Genomic DNA, 23,167 nt, shown 5'->3' on the forward strand with positions numbered 1-23,167 from the left:
AAAGCACTGGTAAGACGCACTGATGTATAAAAGTAATTAAAAGATACAAATAATCATTTACCATTGGTAAGCGTTGTTTCGTAAATGTTAACTTGAAGTAAAAGTCTTGCAGTATTCAGTACACCACTGATTCTTTGTTTACTGCAGAATGCACTTTTTAATGACAAGCAAAACAAAACCAAAAGAGATTATCTTTACTCCCACAAAATGGACCAAAAGCAAAACTGTGGCCCTAACACCGAGGTACGGATCGGAGCGTGGGTAACCTGTACCATTGCACTTCTTGTAGGCACAATTATATATAAGAAAAAACTGACAGTTGTCAGTCGTAAGCATATATTACTAGCCTTAACATGGTAGAAATGTCTGTTACAAGATACTGAAATACTAAACAGTAGGGATGCAACACTACTTGTTATAATCCTGCACTGGACAATCTGACTTATTAATATTAATCGAGATCGGATGATATGAAAAAATTAATCGTGATAATTTAGAGTAAACTCAACTGTCCTTTCTGCATGCACCCTTCTTACTTCGCCCGATAAATTAGAGAAAACACTGCTCTATGTAACAGACTTGTAGATTTTGACATGGAACAAAAAGAAAAATACTTCTCTCTGGTCTCCGTGTTTTGGTGTGCAAAGCAGCTGCAAGCCATAAAAAGCCATCTCTGGGATGCTCTGCAGTTTTGTGACATCTCTGCATACAAACAACATAGCCACAATATCAGTTTATTGCATAGAAAATCAAGCAAAAATATAACCACTTACTTCTCAGCATCAAAACTTAGATTGCTAATGACTGGCTCAAAGTAAAGCAGTTTGCTAAAAATCTGCAGACAAAATAAAACAAGATTTAATAAATATCCAAGTAGTTGGATAAAAAAAACTTTGCTCGGAAGATTTCATCATTACCTTGGTGCAACTGCTGAAACTTTGTGGTTTGTCTTTAAGTGCAAATGTCTGCAGAAGTCTTAGAAGACTTTGGAGAAGAAGAACCAGTGCTTCTCTGATCTTGCTCAGATCTTGACAGGAGAAATGAAGCTCTTCTTCCTCCTCTTCTTCTTCATCCACATCCATATGAAGCTAACAGACAAAGGTCTTATAATTCACAGAAATTTTACAGCAACCGCATTGGATCTACAGTTGCACTCTGAATTATTCAACCCCTCCAAAATCAGCAATGTTGTTTCTTCAGTGCAGTAAAGAGTGTAGTGATCTCCACATTGGGGAGAGCCAAAAAACCACCACATATCAGTGGGTTAGTGATTGCTCACACCTCAAGAGTTTCCTTCCGCTGTGGTTTGGAGCGCTTGCTCTCTGCCTGAGAACACTTGAGAGTGTCCTTCTTGCGTTTCTTGCCAAAGTCCTGAGGCCAGCATTGAGATGATGTATTCAAGCAAGTGTCCAGCAAAATTTCATGAAAAACTTTGTTGGAAATGCTTCCTGAAAGAAATGAACATACACTTACTCCATGAATTACAGGGAGGAAAATACAGGACATCCTGCTGCTTACAAAGATGTGACGCTTACAACAATTTACAAAATAATCTGATTCCATTATTGGTGTGACAATTCTATTAAAAATTGATTCTCGATTCAAACCTATTCTCACAATATATTATTTGGCATATAGATTAGGGATGTCCCTACTGATCGTTCCACCCATCATACTGGCCAATTCTTATGAAAAGGTATGTGACTGCCATTGACTATTACAGTAAAGCCTTATAATGCCGATCACAAATGCAGATGCCGCCTTGCTTACACTGTTTATTTTTAGTTCCCTAACTGACACACTAGCAGCTAATTGTATGTTTCTATACACAATGTGGACCAACTCCCTTCAGCTAATAATAATATTCACCTTCACCTCCTTTTTCAAATTTTGCTGTAATCAGAACATGGTCTGATTATAAGAAAAGTATATGAATAAGAAGACATAATGAACCTTTTTGAGCAAATTTCACCTCCATTATAAAAAATGCATTCTAACTTGTAACTAAACGTAAATAACAGTCCACTTACAGCAGAGCCAAAGGTAGATCCTCTATTCAGCCCATAAAAAAGATCCAAAAAGCAACAACAGCACACCATTTACATTTCATGACTTGACAACTAACTAAATATTAGTGATATTGTTATTACAAGCGCTAACACAGACAAACTATCCATAGCAGAACCGTGATCACAAGCTTGAGTACCAATGTTGACATGATAGACTGATCAGCTGCTTCCTCACTTCCTGACTGGTCAAACTTTATTTTAGATCAAAAATCATGCCTCTCACATTCACAATTGAAGGATGAGGACGTATTCATAACATGATAAAAGAAACATATTTCATGGTGTGCCAACATTACTATGTGGTATTACCTGGGATTCCAAGCAGTAACAGGTAGAGGGACGCAGCATGCAGGCATCCTACCCTCTGTCGAACAGTAGCTGATTTGCTTTTTCCTCTTAAGACAAAGAAGGACAGCACTGCCATCAGAGACTTCATTGAGACTCCATTCTCACTCAGCTCTGTCCAGATACTCTGCAGTGGAACAGACAGGAGAGTTTAATCTTCATGAGGAGGCTAATATATTCTTCTATAATATGACTATATCCAAATTTTGTTCCTTTTAAGAAATATCACAATACACTGCAAAATGGAAGAATCTTTTACAGGTGCATACTAGCAGACTTATGAATGAATTTCAGTGTTTTTACATCCACTGAAAGATAATAGTATCAGAATGGGAAGTGGGAACCAAATATAACATACATTTACCAGTGAACCATCATCTCTGCTTGAAGTCTGTTGTTGAGATGCATAAGCCATTAGACACGTGTACAGACTTCTGAAAGCTTGATCTCCACAAGCTACCAGCTCCTCTTCTATGTTATCTTCCATCAGCTTCATCTCTGTAAACTCTGCATCCCACACTGCATCGACCCAGGCTAGAAATCATAAAGGTTACAAAATTAACAAGGAGAACAAATCATATTAGCGACAGTATTCATCAATGGTCATCTACCAGAAGCTTTCATACAACTCTCTTAAAAATGTTGCTTTAACACTTCTTATTCTTTACAATTTACTCAACTAAATCCCTTTTTCCCTTTAACCAGTCCCTTCAGAATTTCTTTTTTTTGTGGTTGCCTATAATGACTGAATTTGCGGTAGCTTTGGGAAAAAGTTGCGACAAAAGTTGCAATGATTTGATGCTCATTTTTTTTCAATGATATTGCATCAGCTTATATTTTTTTAGAATTTCTTATGAATATTTTGCTCTTCATAAGATAAAATAAAATATTGGTTCAAATTCATTATTGTCTGTTGTATGCTCTGTCATCAACAGGTTGCAGACATTCTTTGCGTATGATTGTACAGTTGTGCATGTCCAATTAATTAATTGAGCAATATTATAAATCAAAGCATAAAAATTGTGTACATGTATCAATAAATACATGATTGTGTAAGGTACGTTTTCTAAAAGCATTATTTTGTTAGCACAGTCTGACCGGATGTGGCACACCGCACTATTATTGTGAAGGTAGGAAGTGTGCTGTGCTGTTATTCTCAGCTTGATGACAAGTCAGAAGACAATTTAAGGCTGTAAAAAAAAGACCCTCTCTGGTTGCGACTGCTGTTCTGTCTGTACATTGACATTACATTGATGATGTCATTCACACGAACACCAGCAAATGAGATGTGTTGTGGGAGTATGGATTATTCTTGCTAAGTTTCGCTTCGTAGTTTAGTCTGTGTTTCAAGGGGCCATCTCCACATTGTTTGGTTGAGGACGGGGCAGTTGAGTTTGGAGGGGATAAATGAGCAGTACAGGACACATTATTTTCCCACACAAATGTTCCTTGTTCTCACAATAAAAACATTTCACTTACATTTATTAAATGTTCCTGATATTCTGCATTTAATAACAGATTTTTTTTTATCTGCCATTTACGTGACTCCATACGCAGAAATCATATGCCTTACATTTTACTGAGTTTAGCGATTATTGATAAGGCATACTAACGCTGTGTCAAATAAAAGTAGCAACCATGATCACAAACTTCTGGTAGACGTAGTATTTATTCACTCATTCACTTCTCATCTGTTTCATCGTTAGAAGCTCAAGAATTTGTATGGACGTTGCGCGGCCCATTATTCTTTTTTTCCTGAATAGTATATTTTCATGATCGTGAGAAGCTAAGGGTGTAACGGTACACAAAAATTTCGGTTTAGTACGTACCTTGGTTTAGAGGTCACGGTTCGGTTCATTATCGGTACAGTAAGAAAAGAACAAAATATAAATGTTTTGGTTATTTATTTACCAAATTTGTAAACAATGGCTTTATCCTTTTAACATTGGGAACACTATAATAATTCTACCCACGTTAATCCACATTAAACTGCCTTAAGTTGTTGCTTTGATTAAATAAAATGACAAAACCTTTCTTCTACATACAAAAAGTGCAACATTAAACAGTTTCAAGTCAACTCATCATGCTTGATTTATTACAGCATTTGGGAAGCCTGTAGTTGACAAGGCATGGCGTAGTGGGTAGAGCGGCCGTGCCAGAAACCTGAGTGTTGCAGGTTCACTTCCCACCTATGGACATCAAAGTCGCTGCCGTTGTGTCCTTGGGCAGGACACTTCACCCTTTGCCCCCGGTGCCGCTCACACCGGTGAATGAATGATGAATGAATGATTGGCGGTGGTCGGAGGGGCCGTAGACGCAAACTGGCAGCCACGCTTCCGTCAGTCTACCCCAGGGCAGCTGTGGCTATAGATGTAGCTTACCACCACCAGGTGTGAATGAATGATGGGTTCCCACTTCTCTGTGAGTGCTTTGAGTATATAACAATAGAAAAGCGCAATATAAATCTAATCCATTATTATTATTATTATTATTTTATTATACACACACACGCACACGCACACACACACACGCACAGCAAAATGAGCTAACCTAACGCTAAAAGCTAATTAGCCTTCACCTTAACCCAGAACTATGAGAGAGCTGAGCTGCAGTTTAAGTTTCTAGAAGTTTCTAGGTCAACGGGCTCATAGTGATGTTTGTAATAGTTGTGACTGGGAAGTGTTTTTTATAATTTGGGGAGTATACGATGTCCTGCTAAACACATGTCTGCTTATCTCCACGCCGGAGCACTGACTCCATGGCTCTGAATACGCACTGCTGATTGGCTGTTACATCGCTCTGAATACGCCCTGCTGATTGGCTTTGTATGTAACCAATGAGATGATTTTGTGGGCGGGACAATACTGGGTGCTCACTGCTCAGAGGCAGCTGCAGAGCAGCTTGTTAAGACTTTAGTTTACAAACTCGTTCAATACACCCTCGTACCGAACCGAAACCCCCGTACCGAAACGGTTCAATACAAATACACGTACCGTTACACCCCTATGAGAAGCCATAATCAAAATCAAAATTTGGGTAATTGTCCAGCACAGAATTACAGAAAGCAGTCTGTGAAGTTGGGAGATTATGGTTCAGCGTGTCTGGTGGCAGAGGGGTTAGTGCATCTGCCTCACAATACGAAGGTCCTGAGTAGGCCTGGATTCAATCCCGGTGTCGGGATCTTTCTGTGTGGAGTTTGCATGTTCTCCCCGTGACTGCGTGGGTTCCCCCCGGGTACTCCGGCTTCCTCCCACCTCCAAAGACATGCACCTGGGGATAGGTTGATTGGCAACACTAAATGGTCCCTAGTGTGTGAATGTGACTGTGAATGTTGTCTGTCTATCTGTGTTGGCCCTGTGATGAGATGGCGACTTGTCCAGTGTGTAACCCGCATTCCGCCCGAGTGCAGCTGAGATAGGCTCCAGCGACCCCCTGCGACCCCAAAAGAGGGACAAGCGGAAGAAAATGGATGGATGGGTGTCTTGAAATTACTTGTGGCGTCCCTCAGCGGCCAGTGTTGGGCCCTAAATTGTTTATTTTATATACCAATGATCTGTACAATGTACCGAAAGCACTTAACATGGTGCTGTTAGCAGATGACAAATATTTTTGTTCTGGTAGTGACTTGTCACTGTTACTGCAAAAACTGAATACAGGGTCATCAAAATCAAAGCATGGCTTGATAGAAATAAATTGTCACTCAATTTGAACAAAAAAAATATGCTCTTTGGAATAACATGTAGATCCAGTATACAGTTCAGGGCTGTACGCTTAACTTTTTCACTACTAGTAATGTAGCACAAATTTTTTTTATGAAGTACAACATTTTGTTTTGGCAAGATGAATGAGAACATCCCTGTTTTAGCACTGTCGGTAACACGAGTGCTGGAGCCTATCTCAGCTGCATTCGGGGGGTACACCCTGGACAAGTCGCCAGAGACGAGCGGTAGAAAATTGATGGATAACACGGGCTCATATATCATATACAGTTTGGTCCATAAACTAACCCATGAATGGAAATATCTGTCAACTAAATATCTCCACCATGCCTTGATTTTAAATTTTCTGGACTGATGGAGGTACGAAGGTCCTGAGTTCAATCCCGAGCTCGGGATCTTTCTGTGTGGAATTTGCATGTTCTCCCCATGACTGCATGGGTTCCCTCCGGGTATTCCGGCTTCCTCCCATATCCAAAAACAGGCACCTGGAATAGGTTGATTGGCAACACTAAATTGACCCTAGTGTGTGAATGTGAGTGTAAATGTTGTCTATCTGTGTTGGCCCTGTTATGAGATGGAGACTTGTCCAGGGTGTACTCCGCCTTCTGCCCGAATTCAGCTGATAGGCTCCAGCACCCACACCCACCACGAGCCCTAAAGGGACAAGCGGTACAAAATGGATGGATGGACTGATGGGGATCCTACGTACACACAAACAGGTACCAACCAGTAACATAAGTATGTATTGCACAATAGAGTCCTAACATAAAATATGTTTTGCTATAAGAAAAAAGAAAAGCTTTGAAAATAATATATAAAAGGTCAAATATAATCTCCAATCTTCTTAAATAAAACACCAACCTGCCAACTGCTTCATCACAGAAAGTAATTAATTATAGTTATTTTTTACTTCATCAAAAAGTAATTAAATTACAAATGGAATTACCCTTAAACAAATGTAATTAATTACTATGAAAAGTTGTTTTTTTAATTCAAATATCTGGCATAATGCAGTTGAGATAAGTTTCATATAAATCATATACATGAAAGTACATGAGAGCAGCATGTGCCTCTTTGTGTGTGCTTTTAAAAGGCAGTGCCTGTTGCCTAGTGAAGTGTGACGTCAGCGAGTCCACGTGTCTCACAGGCTTTTTAGCCTAGAAGGCTAGCAGAAGTAGTTTCTTGGCTTTGACGGCATCTCTGTTGAATCTTTCACTGGTGTACTTTACCTCTGCTTGATTAATAGATTGAACGTGCTACCGTGGCTTTATGTTCTTGTCAACAAACGGGGCATTGTTTGGATGCAAGTTTGTCATTTCAATCATTGATTTGTTGTTCAAGAGTCCCTCTAACCCTTGTAGTTATGAATGCACACTGCAGTTTGTGTGTGTGTGTGTGTACACCAAAAGCGAGATTCCAGCCCTGTGCCCCTTTGTGCATGGCAAAGTAAGGAGGGACACAAACCTCTCAGCGCACACAGACACTTGTACATTTGGTTGTGGTTTATTTCAAACATGCTATACTAGGGTTGGGCTGATAATACGATATCAATATATATCGCAATAGAAACGTAATCGATATTTATAATAAATATATTCGATAAAATGCTGTATATTTTGGGGTCGGAATAAACCAGAAATTATGAAGCAAGATTTGTTTTAATGAAGTCACTCGCGATTTGGGAATACAGGAAACAAGAAGTGTCATTGAGGAATGGGAGGGACATGTTAACAGCCAATCAGTAAACAGTATTCACTGAACAATGGGAGGGACACGCTAACAGCCGATCACGTAACAGTTCAATTACACATTTCCTGCTGTTCGGCTAACCGGTCGCAGTCAACAAAGCTAGGTATTTGAATTATAAATAAGGTGTGTAAATAAGTTTCACTACTTCCTGCCCTTTTAGATATAAAAAACCTAACCTCTATGTATGTATTGTTTTCCTTTTTTATGCATTTTCATTGTGAAGTTTTTGTTTCTATTTACCGATATGTACTTCACTGTAATGTTGTTAAGAGTATTTCTTTTTTATGATTTATTTTGATTTGTTTTTAACGTGTCCAAAATAAACTACTACTTAGGGCTGGACAATATATCAAGTTTGTAAGATATATTGATGTATTTTTAAACAAGATATTAATTAAGAAAATATCGATATAATTTATTTCACGTTAAAATGACCAAACACCGCTCATTTGTTGTGTTCCTTGATTCTCCCACGCTCCCCACTCCCTCTCATGGGCTACGAAACCCCTCCCTTTCAAGACGTGCTTGCATACAGTATATAAGAACATCCATGATTGGTTGGTTGATTGCAATGATGAGTCACGATTGGTTGAGATTAAGGCAAAACGTTGCGGACAGGCCAATCAGAGGCAAGATAGGTCGGGTCATGGAACCAGGAAGGGAACTCATAACAGATATCCCAAATGACGTCGAGAGAGTTGGAGAAGATTTATATATTAAAAAAAACTAGTGGAAGATGGCAGACGGATTCTCTTCATTAGATTTTTCTTTTAGCGATGTAGACGACATCCAGGAAACCCACAATGAGTCTACTTGGCCACATTTGGACAAATGTATTTGAGTTGTTTACCATGCAAGCCCAAATCAAAACTGTTGTCCAGTTGCCAAAACGGGCATATTCCGCACAAGGAATGCTGCCAAAAATGTATGCCGGAGTGAGGAAGATTACAGATGCACAATTAAGTCAAGTCACTTACATGGCGCTGATCAGAACCGTGTGTGACAGTCCATCACATCGTTGACTGGAAATTCAAAAGTGCTTGCCTGCGAATGTATTTTTTATCTGAGTTTGATATATGTTGTATTATTTGCACAGCTATGTTATTTATTTTACGTAGAAATAATATTTTTGTATTTCATTTATGTTATGTAATTCTGTGGTACTCAAATGTTTTTTTTTCTGTGCTGTAAATACCCATCTTGCTAACTGGGTTAATAAAAGTGCCACTGACTCTTTAGAGTACGGTTGTCATTCAGTTAAATTTCAGTGAATCTCGCTCAAAAATTAATATCTCCATATGTATACTTTCACCAGAAAATATATTGATATATATTGAATATCAAGTTTAAGTAAAAATATATCGAGATATACTTTTTCGTCCGCATCGCCAGCCCTACTACTACTACTACTACTACTAGTACTACAATACAAAAAAGACGCAACATTCCGTTGAAGACGCGGTCATTCGCTTTTTGCTATCAGATTTGCAGGACACAGCTCTAATGTGACATCAACAGGCATTATCACGATATAACGACAGTACTAAAACCTCTATCGTCGGCCAAATGTATATCATTCATATTAATGTTATGCGACCCTAGTCAATGCCCATTGAGGAGTTGATCGGTCACACCTCACAGGTTGCTGTTGTGTTTTTTCTACTCAAGAAACAAACATGCTTTTTGATTAGACAGCTGCGGAACGTGATCAACACAGCAGCACATTCTCTCTGTATTCATTCAAGACAATGTGACTGTTTCCACCACCTGCGTAACAACACAGACACGGCGGTGACGTTCTTTGTCTCTGCGCTAAATGTACACAGCCTTCTATATTTGCTGTAAGATATCCGTTCAAATTACCTAAAATCTTCTTTTGTTGGACAGGAAGTCATGCACACAAACAAAATAAATTATCTGGTTTACTTTCAAAATAAAATAGTCCTTCTTCAAGGCGGATTGTATTTTACACTTTGAAACCTCTTAATAGGCAGGGACAGACATGAAGTCAACTTGTCAAAGGTTTTCAGACTTAATTTCACCTCATTTACACATATGAATGAGGACCTGCTGATTCTGGTTGTTCAAAATTTAAAAAGCATATAACAGGCAACTATATGGGGATTCTGTGTCAAATACCAGCTGATACATAGGGGCCGGGAAGCAGGGGAGTGGTTTTAAGAAGTTGAATGAAATGTATGTGAGTGTGTGTGCGTGCGTGCGTGCGTGTGTGTGTCTACAAATTCGCTAGGGCCGATCTTACTGTTGTGTAGTTGCTTGCTACAAATCGAGTCAAGTCAACGCCGTCACACGCGCCCGCCTGTGGGTATTGATGGACAGCAAAGCTCGAGACATTCCGTGGTGTTTGCCTCAGTGTTTACGCTATCAAATGATTATGCACGGATTCGCGAGGACTCGTAAAAGTCCATGTTATCTCTATGTACGACAGAGCCGCATCAGAATGATGGCGGGGATTGCTAGACGACAGACAGTGGTGCCGTTCCATGGCAGCTAGGTTTCGCTGGCGTTCCACATCCTGTGGAAATCAGGGCTTAAACATACTCAATAATGTACCGAAACTTGCAAACGTGTATCCCCTGTAACAAATTGTTCACACTCGTAACTCAACTAAGACAATGTCTGTGTCTGAATTTGCACACTTACATTCACTTAAGTCTTTTGAGTGAATAAGTGTGTTCCCACTGACAACTAAAAAATGCAGTGCAGCTATCAGTATCCAGATGTTGTATTTAACACATCCCAAAATTGTGCGTGCAGAGTGATGGACCATTACCACCATACAAAGTTACCCTGTTGGATATTTGTAAAAAGGGGAGAACCTAAACCCCCAGTACTTGTAACTCACAATTACAAAAAGGAAGAAAAGGAAGCAGGTAGATGCTGTGCGTGCGTAACAACAGTAATAGATTTGTGACAACACGACAATCTCAGAAAGTATACAGTACAGCAGGGGTCACCAACTTTTTTTAAACCAAGAGCTACTTGTTGGGTACTGATTAATGCGAAGGGCTACCAGTTTGATACACACTTAAATAAATTGCCAGAAATAGCCAATTTGCTCGATTTACCTTTAGTAAATAAATCTATATATACATTAAAAAATGGGTATTTCTGTCAGTCATTCCGTCGTACATTTTTTTTCCTTTTATGGAAAGTTTTTTGTAGAGAATAAATTATGAAAAAAAAACACTTAATTGAACGATTTAAAAGAGGAGAAAACAGAAAAAAAAATTAAAATTCAATTTTGAAACATATTTTATCTTCAATTTTGACTCTTTAAAATTCAAAATTCAAAGGAAAAAAAGAAAGGAAAAACTAGCTAATTCCATCTTTTTGAAAAAATTAAAAAAATTATTTATGGAACATCATTAGTAATTTTTACTGATTAAGATTAATTTTAGAATTTTGATGACATGTTTTAAATAGGTTAAAATCCAATCTGCACTTTGTTAGAATATATAACAAATTGGACCAAGCTATATTTCTAACAAAGACAAATCATTATTTCTTCTACATTTTCCACAACAAAACTTTTAAAAGAAATTCAAAAGACTTTGAAATAAGATTAAATTTTGATTCTACAGATTTACTAGATTAGCCAGAATATTTTTTTTGAATTTTAATCATATGTTTGAACAAATATTCTTCGCCGAAAAAACAGAAGCTAAAATTAATAATTTAATAAAATTGATTTATTATTCTTTACAATGAAAAAAAAATATTTACTTGACCATTGATTTAAATTGTCAGGAAAGAAAAGGAAGGAATTTAAAAGGTAAAAAGGTATATGTGTTTAAAAATCCTAAAATAATTTTTAAGGTTGGATTTGTTTCTCTAAAATTGTCTTTCTGAAAGTTATAAGAAGCAAAGTAAAAATATTAAAGGAATGTATTCAAACAACTGAAGACCAAGTCTTTGAAATATTTTCTTAGATTTTCAAATTCTATTTGAGTTTTGTCACTCTTAGAATTAAAAATTTCGAGCAAAGCGAGACCAGCTTGCTAGCAAATAAATACAACTTAAAAAATAGAGGCAGCTCACTGGTAAGTGCTCCTATTTGAGCTATTTTTAGAATAGGCCAGCGGGCGACTCATCTGGTCCTTACGGGCGACCTGGTGCCCGCGGGCATTGCGTTGGTGACCCCTGCAGTACCAATAAAGTGTACTGACATAAATATATAATTTACATTCCAAATACTATAAAACACATGGGCTGTCGGTCATTTTCGTTGGCACTATCCGGGCTGTGTTTAATTTAATTTCTAGAATGTGTTGCAGTCCAACAAAGAAACACACTACAAGCCACAAATGGCCCCCGAAGCACTTTGAACACTATAGGCCTTTATCATGTATTTTTACAGTATATGTACCCAGTGGTACAGTCCAAGCTGTACCCAGTGGTACAGTCCAAGCTGTACCCTGCCTATAGGCAAAAGTAAGCTGGGGTAGGCTTTAGTCCACACTCACTGCAAATAATACAGGTTGTCTGCACAAATACATACATGTGTTGTAAGCACAATACCGATGGGTGCAATTTGCAAAATGCGCAACCGCATTTTGCAAATTTGATGTCTAATCAAATCAAATCAAATGTTTATTGGATTCATCACTATACAGCAGGGGTCTCAAACACGCAGCCCGTGGGCCAATAGCAGCCCGCGAAACGTTATTTTGCGGCCCCCACATTAATATGAAAGTTTAATGTAAGTGCGGCCCGCAAGTTTTAAATGAATGGTGCTTGACAGCGTTGTGTACAGAGCTGAAGGAATCTACCAATCACGGTGTGGTATATGGCTCTCGAGGGCCGAACATTGACGTCACTTGCGTGATTCAAGCAAGAAACGTTTTGCCGCTTTTCCACTAGACCAAAATGGCTCTTTCAACGTTCTGGGCTGCCTACCCCAGCGTTAGTGGAAAAACGGCAAATGAGTGAAAGCGACAGAAACGTTGCCCTGGAGAGGAGAGTTTTCTTACGTGCCTGGCTGCGGTCACACCACGACACCTGTCCGTCAGTAATAACAGTCCCCGATAACCTGAACCAATTCAAACCATTATTTGTTTTTTTTTAATTGTTTAATTTAAGTTGCCTCACACATTGTTGCTGACTGGAGAAATCAAATTATTATTGTTATTATTTATTACTGATTAATTTACTTAATTCTCATTTCGTTCATTTATATTTTGATTTTATTTTGTGTTGAAAATAAAAATAAAGACATTTAAAATTATTTTAGCGAACAAATCTTTTCTTGCGGCCCAGCTTCGCCCAGACTCTGCATCCAGTGGCCCCCAGGTAAATTGAGTTTGAGACCCCTGCTACACAGTGTACATCGACGACTAAACTACTACCACAACTTGGTTTACTATTTATAAAATATAATAATGCAGGGTTACCTGGAACTTGAAATAGGCCACCCGGCCTGAATCCACACTTCCCTCGCCAAACACCTTCGTTTCCCAACCCTCACGCTTGGATAAATAGGCCTTGGGAGACTGTTTTGCTGTTAGATCGCGTCCACATTTGCAAAGTGCGCGATATTGGTGAAATGCTTACAACACTTGCAATACGTTATTTCTCGATACATACCAAAGTATTCTTTCATATTCATTGTAAACGTATTTGTGTGCTCACGTAACGAACTGCTACATTTAAGCCCTATTTTTTCCTCAAAGACTGACTAACTTACGTTATTTGTAAAATACAGCATAAGATAGCGAGATATATTACACACATTCCCTACAAAGCGTAATTAGAGCTACAATGGTCTGAGATTGAGCGTTTACCTTGTGGGATTTCGTTTAACTTCAAAAACTGTAACGCAGACGTGAACTCCATCTTGTTTTGACTTCGAATAAACCCGCCCGAAATAGAGGTTTCACACATGCGCAGTAGAAATGTTTGATAGCGGAAGTAGTTGTATTTAATAGCGTCATATCCGTGAGTACTCTGGCGGCATGTTCGGAATAAATTAAAAACGTAATCTCAAAAACACCGTTGAGGAGAAAATATTTATTCATTAATATTTTGGTAGTGAAATTGTTTTTACATTGTGAATTTCAACAGAAAACTAATGCTTGACGTTTACATTACACTGGGTGCCCCTAAAAAGTCACATATAATGCGTATGATAACGTTCATGTCATTTGTGTTCTGTAATATACCCCTCTTGTTTTCATGTGATGTTTACCTCATGTTTGGTGGACTTTTTGTATCTCCACTGTAACCACATAATTTACCCATTTTGTGATGTATAAAGTCTATCCCATTATATATTTTAGTAGTAAAGTATTACCATGAATTGATTAACGTGGACTCCGATTTAAACAAGTTGAAAAACGTATTCGGGTGTTACCATTTAGTGGTCAATTGTACGGAATATGTACTGAACTGTGCAATCTACTAATAAAAGTATCAAGCAATCAATTATAGTGTATACTAATAATTTCTCAAACACGGTATGTCTTCCTATCTGTCAATCTGTGGAAAACTTCTATATGTCGAACATAAATCAAACATGTAAAAACTTGTCCTGAAATCTGAATTTGCGGGAAAGCACCGCCTTGATTTAGTCAATTTGTCCATTTGGATAGGTGCAACACTAAATGCATTATCTTTGTAAATTAAAATGTTGTATCATATTAAACCTTGTATCAGTTTAGTGTAGTTTAGTAAATTTTACAGTGTGATATTAAAACCATTTTTTGTTAGCAATGCTCTGAAAATACAATAGTAGTTGTGTTAACAAACTAAATACCCCCGTATTTAATGGCAAGTGTTTTCGTCCTGACTGGCGCGAAAAGGAACAAAAGCACCGCCCTTGCTCACTGCTATTCAAATCAAGCTGGTCAAATGTAGGTACAAAACCTTGACGGAAGTCATGTTTTTCTTTCAAAGTTAAGGTAGTAACCAAACTTAATGGTCCTGTCTTTAAGCCAATAGAGCAGTTAGTGTTTTAATTTGAAAGGCTCAAAACGACGACCACCATTTGCTCACCGCATCTTGTGTTTTACTTTATTTGGTTTGGTTTCAATTTAGCAACGCGGTAGCGTGTTCTATTGGAGTCTGCTGTCTTCGTCTTGGATAGAAAATAATTAATTTATGTTAAAATTGCTGTCACACTGCAGCTTGTATTCGCTGGGAAATCTGCGTTACTTCACTGTAAAGCCGTCGTGCAAACGTATTCGGTACCAGCTTGTGTAACGCGGAAGCTGGTTGTAGTTAGGTAAAACAGAATATTGATATTGTTAAACTTAAATTTCAGGGTGTTCGAGTTCAAAAACAATGAGTTGGTGAGTTGTGTTCTTTTTGTTTCTAACTTTCAATAACCAATTGTCATTTTATATGCAGACCACGTGTCTACAATAGTATATAACAATACACAATGTATATATATGTGTATATGCATGAAATTATTTCGTTTAAATCAGCTTCATGTGTATTTCGCTTGCTGAATGTCATCTTTGCAAAGGTAGCGAAGAAGAGAAGTAATAATGCAACAAATATAAAAATCATGCAGATATAATGCTCTTTCCTATTATATAATATTCCATATTGAACTTATATAGATAGTAAATGACATTCTCTCCACTGACAGCGTCAAAGAAGAAAGTCGAAGTGTTTCCCCTCAGTGCCCGAAACCAGACGAGTCAGAAGAGCCAATGGGCACATCAATAAAGACAGAAGCCACAGAAGGTGAGTTAGTAACTAAATAACCTCATCCCAAACAGGAAGCTAAAAAAACTGCCTTCAGTTTATGCTGATTACGTACAAACTGGAATATAAAAAACATGTATTTTAACCACAACATTGTGTGTAGGTCAACTATACATTAAAACAAGAACAGCACTGGTATTGAACCAATTGATGCGATGTTATCGGCGCCACCTCCTGCTCACGTTCCACCCAATGAATACTGGCGGTGGTCAACCTATTTCTGTTTTCAATGGGTACTTGGCCCCATTCAGCCTTTCTCGAAAAAAATGCCCTATACTTGTGTTGTTGTTGTTGGTTGTACAAACCGTACACAATTTTGGTAATTCTTTAGAGTTCCTTGAGCAGTTATAAAAAAAGGGCAGAGGAGTGCAAGATTTGTGGAAATGAAAAGAAAAGCAGCACACAGTTTTGGGTATCAGACTGTCTCACGGGCATGACATGAACCAGTTTCCCAGAAGTTGCATTTTTTTTCTCTATGTATCTGTAATTGGGACATTTCTTGAATAATAGGTAATTAAATAGCAAAGATACTGACAAATATCTAAGCTTTTTGCCACCGCAGCACACAAAAATTACCATGACCACAAAATGTAGCAAAGTAAGTGTTAATTTTGTATTTAAAATGAAAATAACAGAACTAAATTGAAAAAAATAAATAAATAGCCCTTAATAAAATGTTCATCTCTTTGAGAAAAAAATGACAGATGACAGAGCTTCTCACCTTATCTCTAAGGGAGAGCCCCGCCACACGGCGGAGGAAACTCATTTCGGCCACTTGTACCCGTGATCTTATCCTTTCGGTCATGACCCAAAGCTCATGACCATAGGTGAGGATGGGAACGTAGATCGACCGGTAAATTGAGAGCTTTGCCTTCCGGCTCAGCTCCTTCTTCGCCACAACGGATCGGTACAACGTCCGCATTACTGAAGACGCCGCACCGATCCGCCTGTCGATCTCACGATCCACTCTTCCCTCACTCGTGAACAAAACTCCTAGGTACTTGAACTCCTCCACTTGGGGCAGGGTCTCCTCCCCAACCCGGAGATGGCACTCCACCCTTTTCCGGGCGAGAACCATGGACTCGGACTTGGAGGTGCTGATTCTCATTCCGGTCGCTTCACACTCGGCTGCGAACCGATCCAGCGAGAGCTGAAGATCCCGGTCAGATGAAGCCATCAGGACCACATCATCTGCAAAAAGCAGAGACCTAATCCTGCGGTTACCAAACCGGAACCCCTCAACGCCTTGACTGCGCCTAGAAATTCTGTCCATAAAAGTTATGAACAGAATCGGTGACAAAGGACAGCCTTGGCGGAGTCCAACCCTCACTGACAGACAGACATACATAATAAGTGACCTTAATTAAACAGTATTGCAGTCCAACACATTTATCAATACAAACAAGTATCAAATCATTATAGTTGCATATAACTTGTATGTACAAAGTCTCCAAGGCAGGAGCGTATTAAAAAGTCTCAAGTAACAAACATACCCGCACTCCGATCTAAAGGAGCAGAGTCTAAGAATGCATGAGTTTGCAGTGATCACTTCGTTAAAGGTTAGTTTGGTGTACTTTTAACCGTAATTATTTACCATTTAAGTATTATCTTGATATTTGTATTTCTTAAACATGTTTTCCACGAGTGTTTCAAGAAGCACCAACTCGGTGTGTCTAAAAGAAAACAAAGGTCAGCAAAACCTAAAAGAGTTAAGTTTTACCATAGTCGTCAATCATAAATGAAGCTTCCAGCACATACACAATGTTGATATCTATAGTTAGATTTTGATAAAGATGGAGAAAAGGGCGCTACTCGTAAAAGGCTCGTGCAACAGCAACAAACATCAGTAGACGCAACGTTAAATCATGAAATGCAACCTTACCTGAGCAAAAAGGTTGCGTATTTATCTGATTTTGATACCAATTTCCTTGACACAGCCACACACATCAGTTGTTGACTTCCATACTTTCGTCATGTAGAATGACACACAATCATTTTTGTGGAAAGTTTTAATTGTAATTTGTTGTGTGCTTTCCAGTGTGGTCTGCCTCTGTCAGAAGTCGGAGGTGTTATCTGTATTGCCGGGCAGCTAGCGGTACACTCTTTATTGCTGGGTTGCATATGACATCATGTCTGCTTTGCTTCGTTATGGTGTAATGTACATGGAGGGCAAACAAGCTTGAGCCTAGTGATAAATCAATTGGAGACATGTTAGTAAGTGAAGAGTTTAACCTGAAAATGCCACTTAGCTGTTCCAAGCTTTCGAATCCAGTGATAGCAGATAGCTTTTATAGAGTCCTGAAATAAATGGTTCATAAAGGGAATCAAGTTCGGGAAATTAAGAAAATGTGTCGAGGGAAATGGTTCTCAAATATGTCCCTTTCATCTTGAGGAGTACAGTCGGACATCACTTCGTAAAAGGTTTGTTCGAACATTTGATTTGTTCGAAAACATTTCTGTGATGCAATCAAGTTTTTTCTTTACTAGTGTTTAAAAGCTGAACTAAGCATAAACTCAGGACGAGAGAACACATTTGTTTCTTCTTTTAAGTTATGTATGGTTGTTTACTCTAAATATAACTATGAAGACTTTTGATTGTGGAAATAAACTTACGTCATGTTAAGTCCTAGTAATAAATATTGTGATGGTTGGTCCAATCTTGGCGATTTTTTTTTTTTAAGAGCAGAAACTAAAGGCTAGTCGTTATTGTTGTGCAGAAAAGCCTAGTGCTTTATTTGACGTGGATGGCCGCGCTTTCAGGTCTTTGGTGGTATTTGTTAACAACCAAAAATATCATTATTAGTAGTAATAAACTAGATTAATAATTCTCTCTTGGGCTCAACAGCATACTGAATTTTGATGTTACTAAATCTTGTTGGAAACCAAACAATAGAGAAATCTAGCTAAACAATGACACAAAATATAAACTTCACAATATTAAAACTGCAGACATGAATTGCGGACGACATTGAAATATTTGTACTGGAAAATCAACTGAAAAAACGCATCCTATTTCTCATTAGCATCACAATCGCAACAATACAGCACTCGTTAATTTCAATCAAACGCGTTACTTACTGATGCACGAATAATTGGTGGACCATGTAAAGACATTATGCGCCTCCAATTTTTTCTACTTTTAATCCTTGTGAGTGTCAAAGGAAGTGCGTGTGAGCAGTAAATTAACATTCGACTTCGGTGGTAATGAATAGTTTGAATCTTTTGAATTTGTTTTCTTAAGTGTTTAAATCCACTTCATCCAAGTTCAATATTTTTGTATGATTGCTTGTATACTTGCCTCTAAACCTTTCAAATTCTGCACTGATTCCGTTAAACAGAAGCCCAATGGGACTCTGTCTACAGTGCGAAGCTTCTGGATAATGCTGTATATAAACATTTAGCAACACTGGTGTCCTGACTTCTTAGTTCACATGTATTCATATATTTAACATTTTATTTATCAAGGGTAAGACAATAAGAACATGTTTTACTTGCAAAGCTGCCATAACAAAAATGCAGTATACACATGACAGAGATGTCTCATCGTCTCATGTACCAACTGAAATTACTGCCGTAAACAACAATCAAGAGTCCACAAGTTCTTAACGTGCAGGGTTAAATGTGTTCAAATGTTAGGGCTAGGCGATATATCGATACAAACGATATATGGCGGGTTTGCCTCTGTGCAATATAGAAAATGACTATATCGTAATATTCGAGTATACGTTCTCACGCAAATGCTTTTAGCTGCGGGCATTAAACTGCTTGCGTTTCTCACTCCTTCTCGTCCCTCCTTCTCACAGAGACATAAAACAAGCCCACCTTCTTACATACGTCACATACTGTCTAGCGTCATGCGCCCTCGCCGAGCAGAGAGATAGCAGCATGGCTAACGTTAGCTGAGACAGGTCGTGCAAGCGGAGCGTTGCGAGTGACATTACAAGAGAGAGAAGGTGCGAAACTGATCACAAATGGAGGAAGAACAATTAAAGCCCAATAAAACAGCAGAGGGTCCATCATCTGGCGGTTGTTTGGCTTCAAGCGGGAAGATATTCAGCAGACAACAGCAATATGCAAAGTATGCAGCAGAAGTGTTGCTACAAAAGGTAGCAACACTACTAATTTGTGCTTTCATTTAAAAAGTCACCCGCGAGAGAATGAAGAATATTTAATAAATACATCCATCCATCCATCCATCCATTTCTACTGCTTATTCCCTTTTTGGGGTCGCGGGGGGCGCTGGCGCCTATCTCAGCTACAATCGGGCGGAAGGCGGGGTACACCCTGGACAAGTCGCCACTTCATCGCAGGGCCAACACAGATAGACAGACAACATTCACACTCACATTCACACACTAGGGCCAATTTAGTGTTGCCAATCAACCTATCCCCAGGTGCATGTCTTTGGAAGTGGGAGGAAGCCGGAGTACCCGGAGGGAACCCACGCGTTCACGGGGAGAACATGGATACTCCACACAGAAAGATCCCGAACCTGGATTTGAACCCAGGACTGCAGGAAGTTCGTATTGTGAGGCAGACGCACTAACCCCTCTGCCACCGTTAAGCCTTAATAAATACAGTTTTGGTAAATTGACTTAGTTGTGACTTCCCTCTCTGCATGAAAGTTTAAAATGAGGATATATTAATGCAGTAGGAACAAGTATGTTTTAATGTAGACACATAGAATCATCATACTGCTGTGATTATATGTATCAGGTGTTCATTCAAGGCCAAGGCAAAATATCGAGATATATATCGTATATCGCGATATGGCAAAAACATACCGAGATATTAATAAAAGCCAATATCGCCCAGCCCTATGAAACGTTAATGAATGTTTAAGATGGACAAACACATTCCAAGTGTAAAACATACACAGGGAATGTCTGCAACTTTTGGACGACAGCACAGACTGTTAAAAATAGGGAAACCATTGGGGGTGTTTGTTAATGTAATAATAGTTGATATTATTATTTGTTATAATTAATTAATACTATTTTAATGTTCTCCCCGTTACTGCATTGGTTCCATCCTGGTACTCCGGCTTCCTCCCACCTCCAAACACATGCACCTGGAATAGGTTGATTGGCAACGCTAAAAGTGGCCCTGGTGTGTGAATGTTGTCTACCTATCTGTGTCTGCCCTGCGATGAAGTGGCAACTTGTCCAGGGTGTACACCTCCTTTCGCCCAAATGCAGCTGGTATAGGCTCCAGTCACTCCCACGACCCCAAGAAGGACAAGGGGTAGAAAATGGATGGATGGATTTGTTTTAAGTTCAGTAATTTGTCAGTGAGTTTTGCGTATGTGCTTTTACTGCCATTTAGTGTGTATCTTAAGTTTGTGTGGAATAAAAAAAAGTAGAACATCAATACAGTATTTATGTATGTATTTTTGTTTAAATCCTGTACTTTTTAAGGTTAAGGCTACAAGCAACAAATTCATAAGATCACAAGTTGATTCATATTATTGGGGGGAACCTAAAATAATTACAGCTTTTGCCACAACTTTCTGAAAAAGGGACTGAAAATTCAGGCCAACAATCACAAAAGCCTGCAAATGTTTGGAGGGATTGATTAGATAGCATGCTTAACATGTAGGTGTGAAAATAAGACCAATTTATTTGAGAAATGAGACTAATTTAGTGCTGAGTATGTGTCCACATACTGATTGCTTAAGTCCCACATGAATGAAGCCATTGTTTACAATTGGCTAACGGGAAGTTTACGACAAGCTTACAGCAAGGGCAGGAGCAAAGGATAGCTTGATTTGGTTACTCTAACCCACCTACAGTACAGTATGGATAATCGTGCTGCATTTGAGCATTTTTTTAATTATTCTTTTATCCGAGCTTTTTTTCTGTTTTCGCATTTATTGAAGTCAATAATTCCTCATATCGGCACAATATTTATCTTGCGCCCCTTTATTAAAATTATACAGTGTGTACTATGAAAGAAAAAAAACTCCAAAAATATTTTTAGATTACATGTCAATATGCAATGTTTGAGGGGGGGGGGGAAATCACACAATTTTCCCAAAATAGTTCAGCCCTAGTACTGATATAATTGTATAAAGTTGTTTTGATTTTGTTCAAGATGTGAGTGTGAAGAGTGACAGTATTTTGTCTGAAGTGATTATCACCAAAGAAATGGAGGAAGAAGAGCAACAACTGATGGCAGAAGGTGAAAAGAAAGAGAAGGAACTGATGGACGAGGTTTGTTGCTAAGCACCCTATGAGTCACATTGTACATAGATTACTCCTTGTGTTACAGTTTTTAACGTGTTTACTTTTTTGTAACCACTAGGCCCGTCAGGAGAGAGAGAGAGAGACTCATGAAATGCGCTTCAAAAGGCTGCAACATCTGCTCCAAAAGAGCAACATCTATTCCAAGTTTCTTCTGACTAAAATGGAGCAGCAGCAGAGTGAGGTACAGTGCAGCAGTTCTCAGACCTCATCTCTTGAAACACAATGGTTGGTCCTTAAAGTCCTGGACTCTCTTTTCTGTACACACGCCAGGAGAAAGTCAAAAAGGAAAAACTAGGAAAAAAAGCCAAGAAAGTGAGTGCCCTTCACCCCCCCTACCCTCATATTATATTATCGCTGACCTTTTTGTTTTATATGCAGAACACAAACCGCCTGGAGCTGGAAAAAGGTTAGTGAAGAAGTTAGTTTAATTTTAGTTAGTGTCCAGGGAATTGTTCCCTGTATTTGTAAACATTAACAATAACAAAGCATTTTTTGTGAAAATAAAAATATCAACTTTATTACAACTGTCACATCGATCACACTGATACTTGGTATCAACACTACGTATATATGCACTAGACAGCAACAGACATTGTTATATTATCCTCTCTCTAACTCTTATTAATATACTTGTTAATTTCCTGTTAATAACTGCTTTCTCCTGTAAAGGACTTTCATCTACACTTTTTAAATGGTAACTGCGCTTTTAAAAAAAAAATCGTTCACAATCTTTGTGAAAAACATAATGACAGATATATATTTTCGGTGCATTCTAACTTGTAAAAAAAAGTCTGCTTACAACGGAGCCAGTGGAAGGTCCTCTATTTCGTCCATAAAGTCCAAAAAGCGCTAGGAATACTCCATTTACATTTTGTAAATTGAATATTAACCAAGTAATAGTGATATTGTTATTATAAGCTCAAACACAGACAATCTATTTATAGCGGCGCCCTGAGCTTTAGTGCCAATGTTGATATGATCGGCTGATAAGCTGCTTCATTGCTCACCAAACTTTATTCTACATCATAAATCATGCCTCCTACCTGGATAGTAGAAGAATGACAATGTATTCTGACAAGTTATAGTACACTTTGACAGCTAATTTAGAGCCTAATATGGCCAACATGACACAGACGCTTGGTTTCACCGCCTTTCTTAGCGAGGATTATGAGTCGTTCTTTATGGGAACATATGAACATCCTAGGGGTCTGCATCCTAATGACAACAGGCTTTGTACACTAAGTAATGTTTGTTGGCTCTCATAAAGTCTGCAGTGAGCAGTATTCAGTGATGTATTTGGAAAAAA

At 38.5% G+C, this 23,167-nt stretch overlaps 2 protein-coding genes across 3 annotated transcripts in view; one reads left to right on the forward strand and one right to left on the reverse strand.

The window, feature by feature from the left end:
* ncapd3 (non-SMC condensin II complex, subunit D3) overlaps positions 1–13,797 on the reverse strand; it is a 97,131-nt gene extending 83,334 nt beyond the window's left edge. Inside the window, exons 1-7 of the mRNA XM_061911059.1 lie at positions 13,687–13,797; positions 2,773–2,948; positions 2,379–2,541; positions 1,282–1,448; positions 918–1,088; positions 774–835; positions 615–702 (exon numbers count right to left, since the gene is read on the reverse strand). Of these exons, the coding sequence (XP_061767043.1) occupies positions 615–702; positions 774–835; positions 918–1,088; positions 1,282–1,448; positions 2,379–2,541; positions 2,773–2,948; positions 13,687–13,786 (927 nt within the window). The 5' untranslated portion in view covers positions 13,787–13,797. The remainder of the gene's footprint in view (positions 1–614; positions 703–773; positions 836–917; positions 1,089–1,281; positions 1,449–2,378; positions 2,542–2,772; positions 2,949–13,686) is intronic.
* A 946-nt stretch (positions 13,798–14,743) lies between these two features.
* Positions 14,744–23,167, forward strand: part of hells (helicase, lymphoid specific) — a 41,283-nt gene continuing 32,859 nt past the window's right edge. Inside the window, exons 1-6 of one of the 2 annotated variants that reach the window (XM_061911061.1) lie at positions 14,744–15,192; positions 15,498–15,595; positions 21,746–21,828; positions 21,920–22,042; positions 22,132–22,173; positions 22,240–22,267. In XM_061911061.1, coding sequence (XP_061767045.1) covers positions 15,185–15,192; positions 15,498–15,595; positions 21,746–21,828; positions 21,920–22,042; positions 22,132–22,173; positions 22,240–22,267 — 382 coding nt within the window. In that variant the 5' untranslated portion in view covers positions 14,744–15,184. Of the gene's footprint in view, positions 15,193–15,497; positions 15,596–21,709; positions 21,829–21,919; positions 22,043–22,131; positions 22,174–22,239; positions 22,268–23,167 lie in introns of both variants that reach the window. The other variant, XM_061911060.1, reaches the window with a different exon arrangement.

This window comes from Nerophis ophidion, linkage group LG09, assembly GCF_033978795.1.
Source record: "Nerophis ophidion isolate RoL-2023_Sa linkage group LG09, RoL_Noph_v1.0, whole genome shotgun sequence".
NCBI classification, from domain to species: domain Eukaryota; kingdom Metazoa; phylum Chordata; class Actinopteri; order Syngnathiformes; family Syngnathidae; genus Nerophis; species Nerophis ophidion.